This window comes from Crocodylus porosus, unplaced genomic scaffold (genome assembly GCF_001723895.1).
Source record: "Crocodylus porosus isolate Cpor-Errol unplaced genomic scaffold, CroPor_comp1, whole genome shotgun sequence".
NCBI classification, from domain to species: domain Eukaryota; kingdom Metazoa; phylum Chordata; order Crocodylia; family Crocodylidae; genus Crocodylus; species Crocodylus porosus.
This window is the reverse complement of record NW_017728931.1, coordinates 61,241,035-61,258,507: the sequence shown is the minus strand read 5'-3', so window position 1 is coordinate 61,258,507 and position 17,473 is coordinate 61,241,035. Positions and strand designations below refer to the sequence as shown.

Below are 17,473 nucleotides of genomic sequence, written 5' to 3'. Positions count from 1 at the left end.
CCTGGAAGACAGAGGACCAGTCACTGCCAGGTACAGACCAGACCAGAAGATGGATGGTTGCTTCTGTTGCTCAGGGGTGTCATTTTAGGTGGGAAGCAAGATCTTCTCCGATTGCAGAAGGAAAATTTCCTGAAATTCCTACTAGAGTGCTGTACTTTCCTGTCTTTGAGAGATCTAGGTTTCATCCCAGTCAATAAGTATCTCCTTAGTTTGAAGGGCCATGTCTCAAAACCTTTGCTAGTGGCTGCTGAAAGGGGAAAGGAGTATTATTGTTATTATTACTGCTTTGTTTATTTAATTTATTCACATTGTTATGGTATTTTTGTTTCATTTCCTTTCACATCCTGCAGTGCCCTGGCTGTTGCAGAATCATGCATCTTTTGCAATGTGCCTCTTTCAAATTTCTGGCTGCTCTTGTGATGGGGCAAGGGCGTTTCCACTAATTTGCCCCATCCTCAGGGTTTTTGTTTTTGAATCATCCACCTCAGTGACTAGTACCTGCCTCTGCTTGCTATACAGATCTACCCAAACAGTAATACAGTGAAAACTTGCTTGGTTATTGACAGTGCCATTGGTGCCATTCAGAATCCTCTGGAGGGTAGTGCAACCCCCCCCCAACCAGCCAACCAACCAAATGAAAAAACAACTCCCCCCACCAAGACACTGGTCAGCTGTCTTTATGCTGTAACCTGGGGAAATCTCTGAGCAGCAGTGGCATGGGAACTACCTGTGAACTCATGATGCAAGTGCAACGATGCATGCATATTTAGGTTATCTTTGCAACCACGGGGATAGAAACTGTTGCTTCTCTTTCTTTCTTTCCTTCTTTAAAGAAAAGATTAGATTCTTCACACGTTGATGGTACTTCCCTTGAGAAAGGCTCCTCCTCTCCCTGCACAAGGTTTTCCCCAGCCCTGTGTTTTCTGTTGGCTTTAGACAAGGTTGAAAATTCTAATATTAAAAAAGCCTAAATCTGTCTGTCTGTCATGCTTTATTCACACTCTGATTGGCTGACAAACAGCCAATTAGAGCACGAAGAAGCATTCTGGTAGAAGGCAGCCTGCTGCCATGATGGTGGAGACACAGGGGATGGAAGGCGGGTGTGGCAAGGCCAGCACTGCTCCCTGGAGACGGCAGCAACAGAGCAGATGGAAGTGTGGGGGGTGAGGTTGGCAGGGCTGGCCTCGTTGTCCTGTCCCCCCCAGCCCTGCTCCCTGCAGGTAAGGCGGTGGGGAGGGGAGCAGGTCCGGATGAGAGGAGGCTGGGGCTCCGTCCCTATCCACTTCCCCCATACCCTGTCATTCTTGATGAGCAATTGGCTAGTAAATAAATTAATTAATAAAATGGAGGTTTCAGAAGGATTCTGGTGGCCAGGTCCGTTGCTAGATGCTCTTTTTAAAAATGCATGGCTGGAAGCATATAACAGTATAGATTAAGATAGGATTGAAATGTTTAATGTAAATACTATTCATAGTATTTGCAAATTAATAGCAGTTTGCATAGTTTAATGCAAATACTATTTAATATGACTGCAGTGTAATCTTCTATAAATATTGAGATTTTAACTAGTTTGCTGCTTTAACTCTTAACTGGACTATGTTCAGACAGGCCAGTGTCAATTTTTCCATAGTGATTAATGTATAGTTAGTGTTACAGGATAGGGGAATATATCCTTTGCATAGGATTCTCTATTTTCACAGTATGTACGTGGACATATACATGCATCTTTACAAGCAAGACAAGACAGAGTTAAGATGGAATGCATTAAAGTTGGGTAGAATGAGAATGAATTGGAGAGGCTTAATACCATGGTAAGGAGTGTTCTTTCCTGAAGTCTCACACTTGTGTTTTTAAAAATGTGTAAAGAAAGTTTCATGTTATTTTTGGGTGGCAACTGACCTCTACTTGTATTGCATTTGCCCTTTTTTTTTTAAAAGAGTTTTTTTTTGCTGGGAGTTTCCTTCAATGCTTTTTTTTCTTTTTTAAAACAAGCAACAAAACAGTTTAAACCAGTCTGGCTTATGGAGCCTCTGGGAGGAGAGGCTTCTTCCACTTCTTCTACAGTTCTTCTGAGCACCGAAAAGTATCCCTCCTGTTCCGTAAACTGTATCATGTCATAGGTGGGTGTATTTGGAAGGGAAAGAGAATTTTATGGATAGGGGCATGTGGACATCATTGAAGATTGAGGCCGAAAACTTTTATTCACATTGGGTGTGGCTGCACATACATTTAAGTTGGTTTAAAGTTACTGTGCACTAAGTAGGAATAGGCCAGTGTCTACACATGCAGGCATTAAAGTGCATTAACGCTGATAGTCCCAAAGTTAGTTCCAAGTCACTCCACCAACACAATTTTACTGTGCAGTAAGGCACCTACATGTTCGTTACTGCGCAATAACTAATCAGACGTAAATTTGATATCTGTATGGTACAGGTATCAAATTTATGCTCCCATCAGCGGAAGTCACCATATTTACTGCATAGCATGGGTGTGCATGTAGCATGTGTAGTAATTTTGGTTACTGTGCAGTAAATGCTAATGTGTAGACATGCCCATTGAGTACTCGCTGCACTTAAAGAATTTTTTTAATACATATTAAGAAATGCTAGTATCTCTTGTTTTTAAAGCCTCCAGCTTTCTCCACTCTAAGCCCATTTTAATGTTTCTCCTATGCACCAAGTTTAATATAAATACATCTTGCAATTAAGGAGCACCCTTTATGTGTAGCTCAAAGTGAAACTTCTTGCCTCTTTCACTGTCTTACTCCATTTTGAGGGTTATTCTTTGAAGAGTTATCCTGGGGGGGATCAGCATCTGAGTGTTCAAATGAGTCTAGCCAGGGCCTAGGCTTCCCCACTGTAAAGCTATACCTAAGCAGCACATCTCCAGGTTACTCTTCTATTTGTCTTCCCATAGCTTTTCCAAATCCTGTCCTTTAATATTTCTGCTGGTGTCCTGCTCTATCCCTATCTGTGCCTTTCCCAGTTGAAATCTGTGAGCAAGTGGAACAAATTATGCTTCCAGGTCTTCAAAAATAATTTTAAAAGGCTGCTGCATGGATTCTTGAAAACAGCTCTGTAAACATGTCCCAAGGTGGTAACAGGATGGGAGAAAGCAAAACAATAGAATTCATCCTGCCATTTTAAAACACCTCTCCTAGTAAAGGACTTCCTCTCCTTTGTTCATTTTTTTGGCAGGTAAAATCTAAACTCTGCTCAAGCCAGTGCAAAAAGCAGAAGCGGTCACCTTGCTTCTGACAGGAAAATCTCCCAGTATGACCACCTTAAACCTTCTGGGTGAAAGGAGTGTCTGCTTCCTCTTGGTTACTTCCCATTTTTTTACTACGTATGGGGGAAGCGAAGTGCTTCCTCTTTTAGACTGAGGAAAGAGGATCTCCTCCTAGTATTTCTTCTTTCCCTGTTCATATCCCTGACCTCGTGAGCCCCTACTTAACTCCTTTCCTTCCTACCTTAGCACACAGCACTGCTAAGGATGGGAACCAGGAATTCTGACATGGGTCCAGGCCCTCCAGGATTGGACAAGTTTTCTGTAAAGAGTTGCAAGCTGCTTTTACTTACTCATTTTGTTTTTATAAAATATATTCATTTTCTTTTTATGTTAAACTCATGATAGGGCTATTTTATTATGCTTAAGATACAGAAAATAACTAGAAATGGCTGTGATCTAAAAAATTCCACTCCTTCCCCCACTTGGAACAAAATACATGCATACTTGAGGAGTTTGAAGGAGAAGCTATTTTGAAAATAGGATAAGCCAGACAAGCTTACAGAGCTTTTAGTCTTTGGTTAAAATTTTCTGGGATATGATAATAAGAACATTAAGTTCTTGGGCGAGTTGTTTTGTGAAAGGGCCTGAAAACCAGACTTTTGATAGGAAACTGTGTTGGTAGAGCGGCTGGTTCTACTACATATTGGGTGCATCTACATGCGTCTCTACAGAGCCTTTGTTACTGTGCTGTCATTTAGGACTTCCTTTTGGAAGTCCTAAACGACAGAGCAGTAACAGCCCATATCGCACCGTATTGCACCATGCTGGCAATGCATGGTTTTCTTCTGCTACTATGGCACCATAGCAACACACGATACTGAGGGAGTGTGTTGCTAGGGTGATGTAGCTGGAGTGTCACAGTTTGTGACTGCCCATGCTGTGTTGCCGTAGTGTGTTGCTATGGCAACATAGTGTCTTGTGTAGATGTGCCCACTTGCTTTTTGACCACCTGATTTCAGGTGAATCTGGCTTGTATCCTTGTTCAGCAATTCTTACTCTTTTCTCACTCTTTATGGTTCATGCCCCCCATGGTTTGTTTTTATGAACCTCAGCTTTGGAGGGCTGTACTTAGCAAGGTGATGCCTTATCTATCTTGATGAAATCTCTTTTGTTTTGCTGGTTGCTCAGCCTGGGTGAATCTGGTATGACAATGTGATTTGAGTTTCTCCTAAACCTAGAGCAGGAGAGGGACAATATGCATTTCGAGAAGATAGTTAAGAAGGCTTCAACTTTCTGCTGTGTTATACCTTCCTGAAAAAGTGCCCAGGTCTGTTGTGTCTTAATGAACCTTTTAAAAAGCTTCAATCCACAGAAAGCAAGCATCACCATTTAAAACATTGTCCCAACAGCAAGGAAGCACTGAAAATAAAAAGCATTTTGTTCATGGCTTAAAACTCATGTTACCTAATATCTATAGAACTCCTATAACAGAGTCTGGACAAAAGAAAAATGTCATTCAGTGCTAAGTGATAACCAGGCCTACATTTTAAATTTTGATATAAGAGAGCAACATCTTTTATGGAGCATAACAAACATTGAAGCGATAAGAAACAATGGCTGGTCTGCTTGCTAGAACGCTGGATTAGCCAATAGAACTTTTCTGTCCATAAAGAGAGACAGCCTTTTAAAATATTGAATTCCTGAGTTAAAAAAAGATGAAAATTACTTTAAAACAACTGAGATACTACACTGCCCATGTCAGTAACGCTAAATTCAAGAAACAGCATAGCTTGCTTAGAAATGGTTATACTTTTTAAATTCAGAAATTTCATAGCTTGTGGTAAGAATCACTTCTTAATGTCGTATTTTAGGGTACCAAGCAAAACAAGTATATATTTTATCTGAAATCAAACTAGGTACTTAACCATAAATGGTTACACTTACATCTTCAAAAAGAGGCTAGATAATCACCTTGCTGGGGTCATTTGACCCCAGCATTCTTTCCTGCCCATGGCAGGGGGTTGGACTTGATGATCTGCTCGGGTCCCTTCCTACCATATCAACTATGAAACTAACTGTGAAACAACTGTCTTAAGAGTATTAGATATTTTGTTAATGCATGGATTGTAGTTGTTTTTATGGTGCCAGTTATTGTAGCGTGAATACTAACCATGGTGAGATTCATCCATATTGGAGTCTGCTCTCTGCTATGTTTAAGGACATAGGGATGCAAAATTAATTAAGGTAGGCATGCTGGGTGTGTCTATACAAAACGTTAATTGTGCAATGGCATCATTTACTGCGCTGTAAGCGTGTGCGTCAACAGATGCTTGCTATGCAATAAACCTTGCTAATAACGAGTAAATTTGCTACCTGCAAGAGCAAAGAGCAAATTTACTTTAGATTAGTAACAGAGCTGAAAGGGAAACAGACTCCCTAGCCTCCACCCTGTATCTGGGGTCCAAGGCTGGGAACTGCCCTGATCAGGGGCAGATCCCAGCCCCCTGCCCCAATTGAGTGATTGTGGCATGGGGCTTGGAAAGAGGTGTAGGAGTGGGGTAGTCTCATCCCCCTACCTCCAATCTGCAGATGGGACAGCTAGCAATGAACTAGCTGTTAGCTGCCCCACCGGCAGATTGGGGCAGGGAACTGGGACCTGTCCTTCTCCAAGTCCCCTGCCCATGATCAGGGGAGCCAGGGCCAGGAGCTCCCTGCTGCCAGGACAAGGGGACATGTCCCTGCCCTGGCAGCAGGAAACCCCTGGGGGCAGGGTGTAATGTCCCAACCCCAGCCAGGAAAAAAAAAAAATGTATTGTGGCCCAGGAAACAGGTTTTGGTGACTCAGGAGGCAAGATTGCTCTTTTAATTGCATTTGGTAATTTTCAAAATGCAAGAGGAAATAAGGAAATAAGCTTGTATTTTTTCATCATTGCACATAAAGACAAGATGATATTTTAAGTCAGTGGTTCTCTGCCTTCTTAGACTCAAAGCCCCCTCAGTAACTTTTCAGAATTTAGTGGCACCCCTTTCAAAAAATAAGTTATTACAATGCCTTTGCATAGACATGCACAGTTCCTTTCCCTTGGATGCATGCACACAAGTAGATGCCTTTTTGCAGCATTAGCACACAGCCTGGCTTCCTAGAGATCCTTTTGAGATTGCTGTATTGATCTGACCAATCTAATAGCTGAAGCCGCTGCACTGGGGTGAGACCATGAGAGGAAGGGAGGCAGCCTAGGTTTCCTTAGCCCTGGCCATTCACTGCCTGCACTGGCTGCTGTTGTTTTTATTGCCCCTGGAGCTCCCTGCTGTGCTGCGCTGCTCTAGGACAGCTGCTGGTCCCTATCCTGACCTCTAGCCCTAGCACATAGATATCTCCCTAGTCAGGACATCATTGAGACAGCAGGAAGAGCAGCTTAAAATTTATCTCCAGGCTGCTGTGCTGCCTCTGTTGCCAGGTAGAACTGCCCCACATGCCTGTTTCCAGGAGGCACAGGCAGAGCTGGACTAGGATAAGAGGGGGATGCTCATAGCTAATATACACGGAGCACCCCACTCTGCTGCAGTATCTGTTTGGTCCAGCTCCACACATCTCTAGGAAGTGGAGGCACATGGGGCAGTTTCATCCGGGTGCTTATAGTGCATACTGACTTTAACGCTGCTTAACATTGCACAGATTTAGCATGCTCTAAGTGTCATATGTAACTTCACCTTAAATGGCAATAAATATTTTTTATCAGCTCCAGCCAAGCAAGGAGTCTCACTTTAACTTTCTCCTTTAGTGGATATCTTTAGTGAGAACAGGTAGTTTAAATAGTTAGCATGTTTTAGCATGTCTGTTTACTATCTTGAACCCAAAACCCCACCCCAAAAAACAAAGAGTTATAGAAAACTTTGTACAACAGTGAGTTGAACAAATAAGCAGATGGGGATCTGATGATTTCTCTTGATTATTTCAAATCCAGATTGGAAAGAATGGCCTAGAACTGAAAAGTTCCATAAACTTGACTGCCTGTCCTTAGATTCATTTTATTGTTTTGATTATAATCCTGCCTTTACTTTTTCACCAAAAGAAAGAGATGGGGGGAAGAGATCAAACTTAACCTATTCATAGGGTTGACATATAAATCAGGCCCTCTAACAGTCTTAACTATTTTACTTGGTATTTTTATTGAATTCCCCAAAATATTGAAAGTCAGAATTTTTTTCAGCAGTTTTAATTTTATTATTTTAGTGTAATTAACTCTTTGGGTCCTTGGTTATTTGACTCTCCTGTGAGCTTTTGTAAAGACAATAGCAGTTCAATGCTTTTATTTCTAGTTATCCACTTATATGTGGGAGTGAAAGCAGCATTGCCTAAAATTTACACTGACAATATAGGCTCAGCTTAAGGAGGGTTGATTTATAAATCAAAATGCTGTATATTTTAGTGGAGTGGGTTTCTTATACTTACTATTGCTGGCAAAAGGTAATGCAACATTCTAACTTTTTCTTGCTTGTTTTTGCTTGCAGAAATCCGTTATGCAACTGTATATTGGGTGAAAGCTCAGAAGATATTCCAGGTCAAAGATATATTGGACAGAAAAGGAGATGCCTATGGCTTTTACAATGACACTGTACAATCAGCAGGATGGGGAATTCTAGAGATCAAAGCAGGCTATGGTAGTCAGTCCATAAGCAATGAAAACATCATGTATGCTGCTGGTTTTTTGGAAGGCTATCTTACAGCACCGTAAGTGCCTGGGTAAAAATTCAGTGAGTGATTCTGTCAGGAGATTTCTCCAATGCCTTTTCTATCTTCTCCATTAACTTACCATTTAAAATAACCATAAAGGCAGGCGACTCCAAATATTTTTAATATTAATATTTGTTGCCTTTCATCCCTTGATCAAAATGTATTTTTTCCTTGATACTCACATCATTTTGCATTTCTAAATTCTATAACTTCTTGTTTTCTGTGGATTGTTACTTGGAACTCTACCTTGTTTTTGAAAGGCAGAATAAAGGAAAAAAGATCTTTCCCTGAAAATACTGGTAACTACCAGTAAGTAAGCAGCAGTTGCTAGGAAGCCCAGCCTGCTAATTATGCTGCTCTGAGGAGCATGTGCAGTCTTATTCGGTGTAGCGTTATTTTCATTTTCCCCCTCTCCCATCCTTCCCCACACAGAGGTTTTAAGGTACAGGAACTGGATTTACTGTATTTCCTTGCTTATTATGTGCACCTCAATTTTTAGCAGCTGATTTTTGGAAGAAAGCTGCATGTGGTATGTGAGAAAATATGGTGTGCTAAATGATAGGTAAAAGATGAGGATAGGGTGATGACAGATAGCTCAGCTGAAGCACGCCAAGCTTTGGATCAGCTGGTTAGGTACTCTTCATGCACACAAATTTATCAATGCTGCAGGACCAATGAGCATAGTTCAGTTCCCCATCCCTTTGACAGCAGAGTCCTGTTAGCGATAGTAAATGGATTTGCTTTGCTCTGGTTGGAACCAGCAAGGAGGTGAAATGGCAGTCAACCCTACTGAACACAAGTAAGCATGGTATTGATCATACTGATTTGCATCTGCCGCAGTGGCAAAATGTTGCTATATTTTTGCCTTTCATACACTGCAAGTCTGGGAGTACATTTTCACAGTGACTTCACAATTTACTGAACTGTTCGAGAAGTGAGAGCTCACTGCAGATTTATGGACTTCAGAAAAATCTCTCTGAAGGGAAGAAAATAGTCTCGCCTTCCCTGCTCAAATGTTCATGGAATCCCAGTTAATGTCAAGACACATGCAGGTGTGCTACCCGTGGGGTATTTGCATAAATATTCCACAGTGAAATCTTGAACAAAAGTGGAGTGTCACAATCTTTATTTCCTGGAAAGCTACTTCTCCAAGAACAAGCAGTGTCTGAGTTTTCTCCAAACAGAGTTTAAAAAGGAAGTCTGTTTATGCACTGGTTCTCTTCTTTTGTATAGCATTGACCACAGTCATTACATGCAGCTTAACCCATCGCTGTCTTGCCCTGATAACAGCCAGCTGAAAGCATAACGGTCTCTTTTCAATGTGCTGAAGGCTTTACCTGCATAGACAGTTGCTTAGCTGTCAAGTATCAGGCTCCAGCAACACTATTGAGAGAGACTAGTGTGTTCCATTTCACTGAACAGCACATAGATCATATCTGTGCTTTAAAATAAAGAGGGAAAAAAAAAAATCAGGAAAAAATGTTATGATGAGAACAACTCTGAAGCAGCTTTTGGGGATTTTTGTGCCATATCTTATCCTTCTATTGTATAGGCTAAGGATTTGTTCTGTTGTGTGCATTTCTTAGCTTCTTTAGCTTGCTATAAAACAAAATGCCTCACAAGAAAGGGAGAATCTCTCTTACAAGGGATTAATTTGTGTCTTCTTACCATATGTTTGTGGGAGTACTTTGGAAGCTCTGCTGGTTAAATTGAGAAAGTGGGTTAGGATGAGAGAAGTTTTTCTAGCATTGCATCCAATAATGGTGTATTATAGAGTGAAAGAGGCGTGCGGGGGCAGTGGGAGGAGAAGGGAAAGTAATTTATTTTATAATTGCTTTTGGCAGGTGGGCACTATCTGTTAGTAAACTTGTCAATAATTCAGTCACTTCATTCAGATTGGGATGAACTCTTTTGTCATTGCTTGGCTCAGAGATAGCTCTGGGAGCTCTTTCAAGAACTCACATAGTATAAATACACTTAGAATGATTAGCTCAGATTTACAAAACCAAGTGCCTGAAATTAGGCACCTAAACCCATGCTGACAGTTAAACAGAAACTACTTTTTAGAGGTGCTAGTATCAAATTTATAGGGCTAGCTGTACTTCAGACTTCCCAGCTCACCCAACAGTTGCTATGCCCCACATGTTCCCTCTTTCTGCGGTGGAATCCCATGGTTTTCCCACTCTTAGATTAGGGATCTCGTACCTCAGACTTCCTGAAAACTCCCTCTCTGCCCCTTCTTGCTCAGATGCAGCTCCTCTCCCCCTCCTTTCCTCCCTGCTCCCCTACCTGTCTCTGCCACTGCATCCTTGCTGTCCCAGGGGTGAGAGGAATTCCAGATCTGCTCCAGGTGTTTGCCTTACTTATCTCCAGCATGTACCTCCATTGGGAGCCTAGGAGTCCTCAGAACAGGAGCCATAGCATGTCCTTGTCTTCTTTATATTGCTCAATTATCAAAATAGGAGTGTAACAGCAGCAAGAGTCTTGTCCTTAAATGCGACTTAATCCCAATCTCTGAGGGGGCTGGGGGCAAGACCTACTGTTCTTCCAACCCAAGTCTTCCCAACTGGTGTTGCTGTGATCAGAACTGTGCCTAGGTTACAGCGAATCAGGGCAACTGCCCTAGGCCCTGTGCTTTGGGGGGGACCCACAGAACCAAGTGGAGTGGCTGTGGCCCCTCCTGTGGGGCCCACCTAGAGCTGGCAACTCATCCCCATGCCCGCAGAAGAAGCACGGAGACTCCCCCGCCGCCTCTTTGTGGGGGTACCATGGCCCTGCATAGTGTTAAGGGGGCCATGCATGGACTGATTTGCCCTGGGTCCTGCACTCCTTTAGGGTTGGCTCTGCCTGTGATGAAGAAGTGACCAAGGATTATCACAGGCTTTAACAGAAGGAAGTCCTGTTAGATGGACTTCTCTCTGCCTAACTGCAGGAGACCCGGAGTTGGCGATAGTGCTCAGTATGAGGAGAGAGCTTGCACTGATAAGTGACCTAGTCATACTGATTCGAGCCAGCAAGGCTGCCATTTGTGATTTTTTGCTAGAGCTGCATGATTTTTCAGGTGTAGTGCTTGAACCAAAAAACTGGAAAAAAATTGGTTTGGGATGAATCGAACTAGTATTTTTTGGCATGTCAAAACAAAACAAGTATTTCTTGTGACTGACTCAAGAAAACTCAATTTATCCTGGAATTACTGGCTAATGTTCTATTTATTTTTTTAGGTCATTTAGCCCTTTTTAGTCTTGAAAATAAAAATAGGTTAAATTTGATGCAAGAACATCATTTAAAATTGAAAAGTCAAAACCTTGTGTTTTAAAAATGCCAAAATGAAACACTGTCAAAATCCCTGCCTTAGTTTTTGTAAAAAAAAAAAAATTGCTGAATTTGTATCATATTCAGGAATATGTTTTTTCCCCAGAAACTTGCATTTTTCAGTGACCTTACTATTTGTTGATAAAAGTTGTCTAGCTATATTCACCTCCAGTCCCCCTCCTCAAAAAGGTAGGACTACTGGCAATCTATGCACAGCAGAAATACACGGGACCATTGTCTTTTCTAAATATACACTGCTTATAAAAAAAAAAGAAAAACCTGACTAGTTGTAAAACTCTGTGAGATAGCACTCTGAGTTTTTCACTAGCTGTTAAATCAGCAAAATACACCCGAGGACATCGCTGCTTTCTTGATTGTAAATGACACCAGTTCCAGTCAACTACCCATGTTATATTTCAATTAACATGCCATGACTTTCAAGATACTGCAGCACTACACACACACAAGCATGTGCTCAAGCACTCATGCACGTTAAACTGATGTTTCATTGTCCAGATAGTTTAGTATCACCGGTCTCCTGTTTTTCCATTGCAAGACTGTTTGAGCAGAGGTTGAGCCATGACATTTTTACTCTGAACAGTTCATTTCTTTCTCTTGCGTTACGGTTTCTCTTGGAGGTGAGCAGAGCGAACTGGGGTATAGAAAGAGCTGACTTGTCTGTTCATGTATAGGAAGCTAAAGGGGTGGGAAAAATTGCAGAAAATAACTTTGTTTATCCTTACTCTTTCAGACACATGCGTGATCATGCTTTAAATCTGTATCCAGAACTAATTAAGAGTCCTGCAATTCGGAGTGCAGTTCAGAAGTTTATGGGGTAGGTACTTAGTTATTAGAACTTCCATTCATGAATTCTTGCCCTCATATTTTGGAAACAGAAGAATGATGGAATTCTTAGGTCATTCATTGTCTTAGTTGTATGTTGTACAAGTAGTAGAGCTTTCTTATACATGTATGCCATTACACGAATAAGAATTGCCAGCAAGCTCTCAGAAGAGATGCATCATTCTTTTTATGTTGGTCCTCCAAAAAGATGTGCCCAATGTGGTATGCTTTTTCTACACATGATGCTACGTCATCATAGTAATGTGCTATGGTGACGTAGCATCCATGGACATCTACATGTGACCAGTAGCTACTTTGCTGTAGCAATGTGCTCCCCTGGTATAGCATGTTGGTATGGCAAAGTAGCTTCTAAAAATAACCATGCATTGTGCGTACAGCGCAGTATGGGCTGTTACTGCACCATGATTTAGTACTTCCTTTTGGATGGTGCATTAACAATGTCGCCATAACGACGTGTAGACACGCCCATTGAACGCTAGCATTACCCAAGGTTTTATTTAATATTAATGAACCTCAAGATTAATTGTGTTTACTATATTTTCAGAAAAGTTTGTGCTGTGAACACCACGTGCTTAACCATCTGGTTTCTTCTTAGGAAACAATTTTTCAGTCTGCCCTTTCTTGCCACAACTGAAGTTTGTGTGGGTAGGGTATGTCCTAGGAGGTGAAGTGTGTTCTGTGTTAGCTTCTGAGTACCTGATTCTTCTTTCTTTTGCCCCTGCACAAATCAGGAATAATTCTGTTCTAGTAATGGAGTTATACTGATACAAGTGGGAGGAGAATCAGGCCCTAACTTGGGAGATTCAGCAAGTGACCTGCTTTATTTCTCTCCTTACATTTGTGTGCCAGTACAATTTCTGTTTTCTTTCTTTTATAGTACCTGAGCCTTATGCTCATTTTTGTGCCAGAAAGCTTTGTAGGTGGCATGCTTTTCTGAGTTCTGGGCTCCTCTTATGATATCTTCTTACAACTAGAAGTAAAGGATCTCAGGGTTTTCTTACCCTCTTAACCTCCATCCTCACTTTCCTCCTGGAAAAGAATATGGGGTGGCCACCATACTTGGGCAGACATTCCGCATGAGATCCTACACTAAGAAATATACATGTCTACATGTATATTTATGCCAGCTTAAATCTACTGCGCAGTAAGTAGGAATAGGCTGGTGTCTACACACGGAGGCATTAAAGTGCATTAACACTCTGTATAGACTGGCTTGGGACTAAAATTAGTCCCAAGTCAGTCCACACACACACACACAAAATGTTACTGGCCAGTAAGGCATCTACAGGTGTGTTACTGCACAGTAACCAATCAGTTGTAAATTTGATACCTGCGTTATTTATTGTGTAGTATGGGCATGCATGTGTAGATGCATGCTTGTACTGCGCAGTAATTTCGGTTACTCTGCAGTAAATGTGCACATGTAATCTCCAGAGAGATGCAGCAGAGTAGACTTAATTCAGGGAAGATGCAATGGAGTAGCAGTAAAATGTGGCTTTATAGGAGACCAATATGTTGCCTAGATCCAGGACAGATGTGAGAGCTTCTCTGTCTCACAGAAGCCATTCTTTGGCTGTCCTGTAGTATAGAAAGCCTGTATCCCAGAGCCCTGTGACCAGGCACCCTACTGCTCCCAGTATTCTTACTAAGAGCATTGTCAGGCTATATGGGTCCTTATGTTGCTCCACCCTAGTGGAATTCTTTGCAGGCCAGCCACAGTTGTTTTATTTCCTTGCATGTTGTCAGCATGAAGAACAGAGCGAAGAGAAGCCAGGGTCTGATCCTGTCAGTGGCTCTTTAGGGATAGGTGAAGATGAAGGGAAGAAGAGAGCTATGGGAGAGTCTCATAATGATAACAATGATTTTGGCCCATGGTCATACCCACTCTGTTGGTATGCTCTTTCAAGTATTGTATTTGTAAGGGTGATGTTGGATATTATCTTTCCCATATATTAAAAGTTCTCAAGATGGGAGTGTCTGCACATTTAGGCAGGAAAAGACAAGTTAAATGCTCTTTGAGCAGTTTCAAAGTTACACCTCTTTAGGCAAAAATTATCTCCAGCTGGTGTTAGGCAGCTCTTGTTACATCAAGTCAGCACTATGCATGTTAGAGGGTATTAACCCTTAACGCGTGGTTGCTTACAGCATGTGCTAACTTTAATACCACCTAATGTTCCTTAGATTTACTATGCTGAAATTATAACACCACCCTAATACAGATCAAATCTAAGACCATCCTGAAAAAAAATAACCAAAAAATCCTTTGGCTTGACAGGAAACAGGATAACTGGACAAGACAGCAAATCAGGAAAAAAAAGAGTGACCCCTTCTGGAGACATGCTGGCTACATTACTGCACAGCTGGATGGACTATACCTGGGAGCCCTGGAGTGGGCTAAACGCCAGAAACAAACGGTAAGTCTGGTGATACTCTCTGCAAGCACTTTTGGGGTAGAAGTGTGAATAAGAAGAAAATTCAGAGTAAAAAAAAAGAAAAAAAAAGGGGTATTTAAAGGTAAATGCCTCCTCTTAACCTATTCATCTTATGCAACAATAATGAATGTTTAATATGATTACTATAACAAATCTTTGGCGCAGATCAGATGCATGTTTATTAAAACTGTAAATTAGGAAACCTACTCTCTTGGAAGCCAGTTGGCATGAGAGAGCTTGTTATATGCATGTATATGGAAAGGGATGAGGTGGGAAAATCTGCCTTTGTAGTATTCTGCGATGGCTTTTGGGCCAGAAACTCTCTGGGTCTTGAAAATACTAGTGGTGTAGTAAGCAAGCAAGCTGGAAATTTACTAAGGCTTTACTATAGCTAATTTACTAAAATTCAAGCTATGTAACTAAAATAAAGACCTCTTTTAGCAACTTTTGGTTTTGGAGGTACAGATTTTGTGATTTTAGTGTGGCTTTTATTTATTTATTTTAATTAGTCTTCCATTTCAGTGTATATCTGGCAGCATTATGGTAGTGGAGTCTTTTTTTTATAGTTTATAGTGGAGTTTTCCCTGGGAAGGATCTTTACAAAAGTCAAATTCATTAGCATGTGAAAACCAGTACAGCTCCGTGAACTCCAGTAAAAATACAATAATTTACAACAGCTGAGGGGCTGTTCAATGGGAAGCAGTGGATGACAAATTTAAAAACAATGACATTGAAAAAGGATATATATTTTAGAATGTGTTTTGGCCTTTACTGGAAGGGAGTAAGGACATTGAAGGGAAGAAAGGCATCCCTTTACACCAGAACTGTTGAGAGCATCTTATGAAGACTTCCATCTCTATAACAAGCATTCAAACCAAACTTCTGACCTTTAGCTACTTGCAATGCCAATACATTTTGCACTTTCAAGGTATTACTGCAGTAAACAGATCGGTATTAGAAGACCAGATGTTAGTGACTGAGCAAACCAGAATCGGCTGAAAACAGGTTATACCTTCATTGAGGCTTCCACCAGCTGTATGAGATGTGCCCATCCCAATCTTACCTTATAGCCTGTATCAAAGGTGTTCATACTGTAGTGGTTCTTAGTTATTAAGGGAGTCAGTCTACAAGTGAGTCCTGCAGGTTGGTTCTCTCTCTGTCTCTGCTTGGCTCTAATTACAGAGAGGAGACAGAGCTAGAAGTAAAAAACAGGGAATTGTGGGATTGCTGCTGGTGGATTTCCTGTGATTGTAGCCTACAAAGCCCTGGTGAGTTCCAAACACTAGGTAGGTAGGTAGGTAGGTAGGTAGGTAGGTAGGTGGGTGAGTAAAGGTGGGATTATTTTACCCAGAAGTTTGAGGGGTGGGGTTGAATGGCTGTTGGGGGTTTTGCTTGGGGATTCTTAGTGTATGTATTTGATGGGTATGGGCTTTAGAGTAATCTTAAAATATATCATGCCCATTTTTATAGATGGCCTTCGGCAGGTTGGAGAAGTCTGCTTGTGATGCTTCCTTTTCTACAATTACCATATTTCACAGTGTGTAAGTCAAGTTTTGAAGCCTAATTTTTGTCTCTCAAAATTCAACCTTGACTTTTACACTGTCCCCTGTGAGTGCTGTGAGGTTGCAAACACCACCGCTGACTGATTCAGCACAAAACCTGGAAATTTCTACATAGGATTTTCAGAACTGTTCAGAGCTGGCCTAACTTTCTCCCCTTGAATCTAGTGATAAAATTGCTTGCCCCTCGGCTATGGGGCAGGTGGGGAGGCTCTGCTGAAAGCAGGATTGGATCCCTCACTGCTTCTGCCTTCAGCAGGCGCCCGCAGCTGGCAGGACACTTGATGTCACCCAGGAAGGGGCTGGCTTGCCCCAGGGGCAGTGCATGGTGTTGGGCGAGGTGGGGAGGCCCAGGTGACTTAATGTTGGCTGCCCAATTAATGTGGAAATTTTCAGGTTTTGTGCTGAATCAGACAGCAGTGGTGTTTGCAACCTCACTATCACTTGCTCATATGTACAATACTAAGCTGTGCTTCCCTTAAGTGGGTCACTCATCACCATTGTCTTGCGATCAGAACAAAAGCATATGCATCAACAACATATGAAATATTAAAAAGGCACATTTTAATGCATCCTAACTTAAAATTAATAAAACTGACTGATACAATCTGGTATTCTAATAGTGACCATCTCTGGGTTTCAGTGGGTTTTCATACACCCTGTTAATATTTCTATTCTCAGACTGGTCTGGAGCAGGTGTTGTGGTTCCTTTTCCACTCCTCTGCCTTTTTACATTTCTAGCTTTGGGCAGCACCTCCTATGTTTGGATTCCATATGTTTGTACTGAAAGCAGAACATCTTTGCTTTTGCCCATCTGTTTATTTGGCATATGATTAGTACTGTAATTTTCTGTTGGTGCTTACCAGAGCTAACATGTATTTGTCAGTCTCTGACTTATCAACTACTGCTGTATACCTATACCTTTGTCTGTCTTTTGCTTTGATAAATCTCTTAAAAATGACACTTGACTGCTTGAAATATCTATGCTTTTTCTTTGCTGTCTCAAATTATTTCTCAGTCACATCTGGACAATAGGACATGGCCTGGTACATGATTAGACACATCTCACTGTCCTCCTTAGGAGACAAGGGGCTTTGGAAGCTGGAGTCTCTAAACTCATACGAAAAGTGTAAACATGTGCAAATATATTATTTCAGTTTGCCATCTAGTGATGTTACATTCACTGTTGTGAGGACCTTCTCAACTTTTGTCAGCTCCCAACACTTTGGCAGTAATGTGGTTTCAGGTTTACTTTTAAAATCCAGGTTTTAAAATGCTTAGGAAGGTTTTAATGGGGGTGGGGGGAAAGGAGGGAGTGAGAATAAGTTTAGCTAAAAGGACGG

At 41.4% G+C, this 17,473-nt stretch overlaps 1 protein-coding gene across 1 annotated transcript in view; it reads left to right on the top strand.

Moving 5' to 3' along the window:
- Positions 1–7,718: 7,718 nt before the first annotated feature.
- PLBD1 (phospholipase B domain containing 1) overlaps positions 7,719–17,473 on the top strand; it is a gene marked incomplete at its 5' end in the record, with an annotated part of 36,655 nt that continues 26,900 nt past the window's right edge. The window contains 3 exons of the mRNA XM_019543920.1: positions 7,719–7,960; positions 12,027–12,110; positions 14,415–14,553. Of these exons, the coding sequence (XP_019399465.1) occupies positions 7,719–7,960; positions 12,027–12,110; positions 14,415–14,553 (465 nt within the window). The remainder of the gene's footprint in view (positions 7,961–12,026; positions 12,111–14,414; positions 14,554–17,473) is intronic.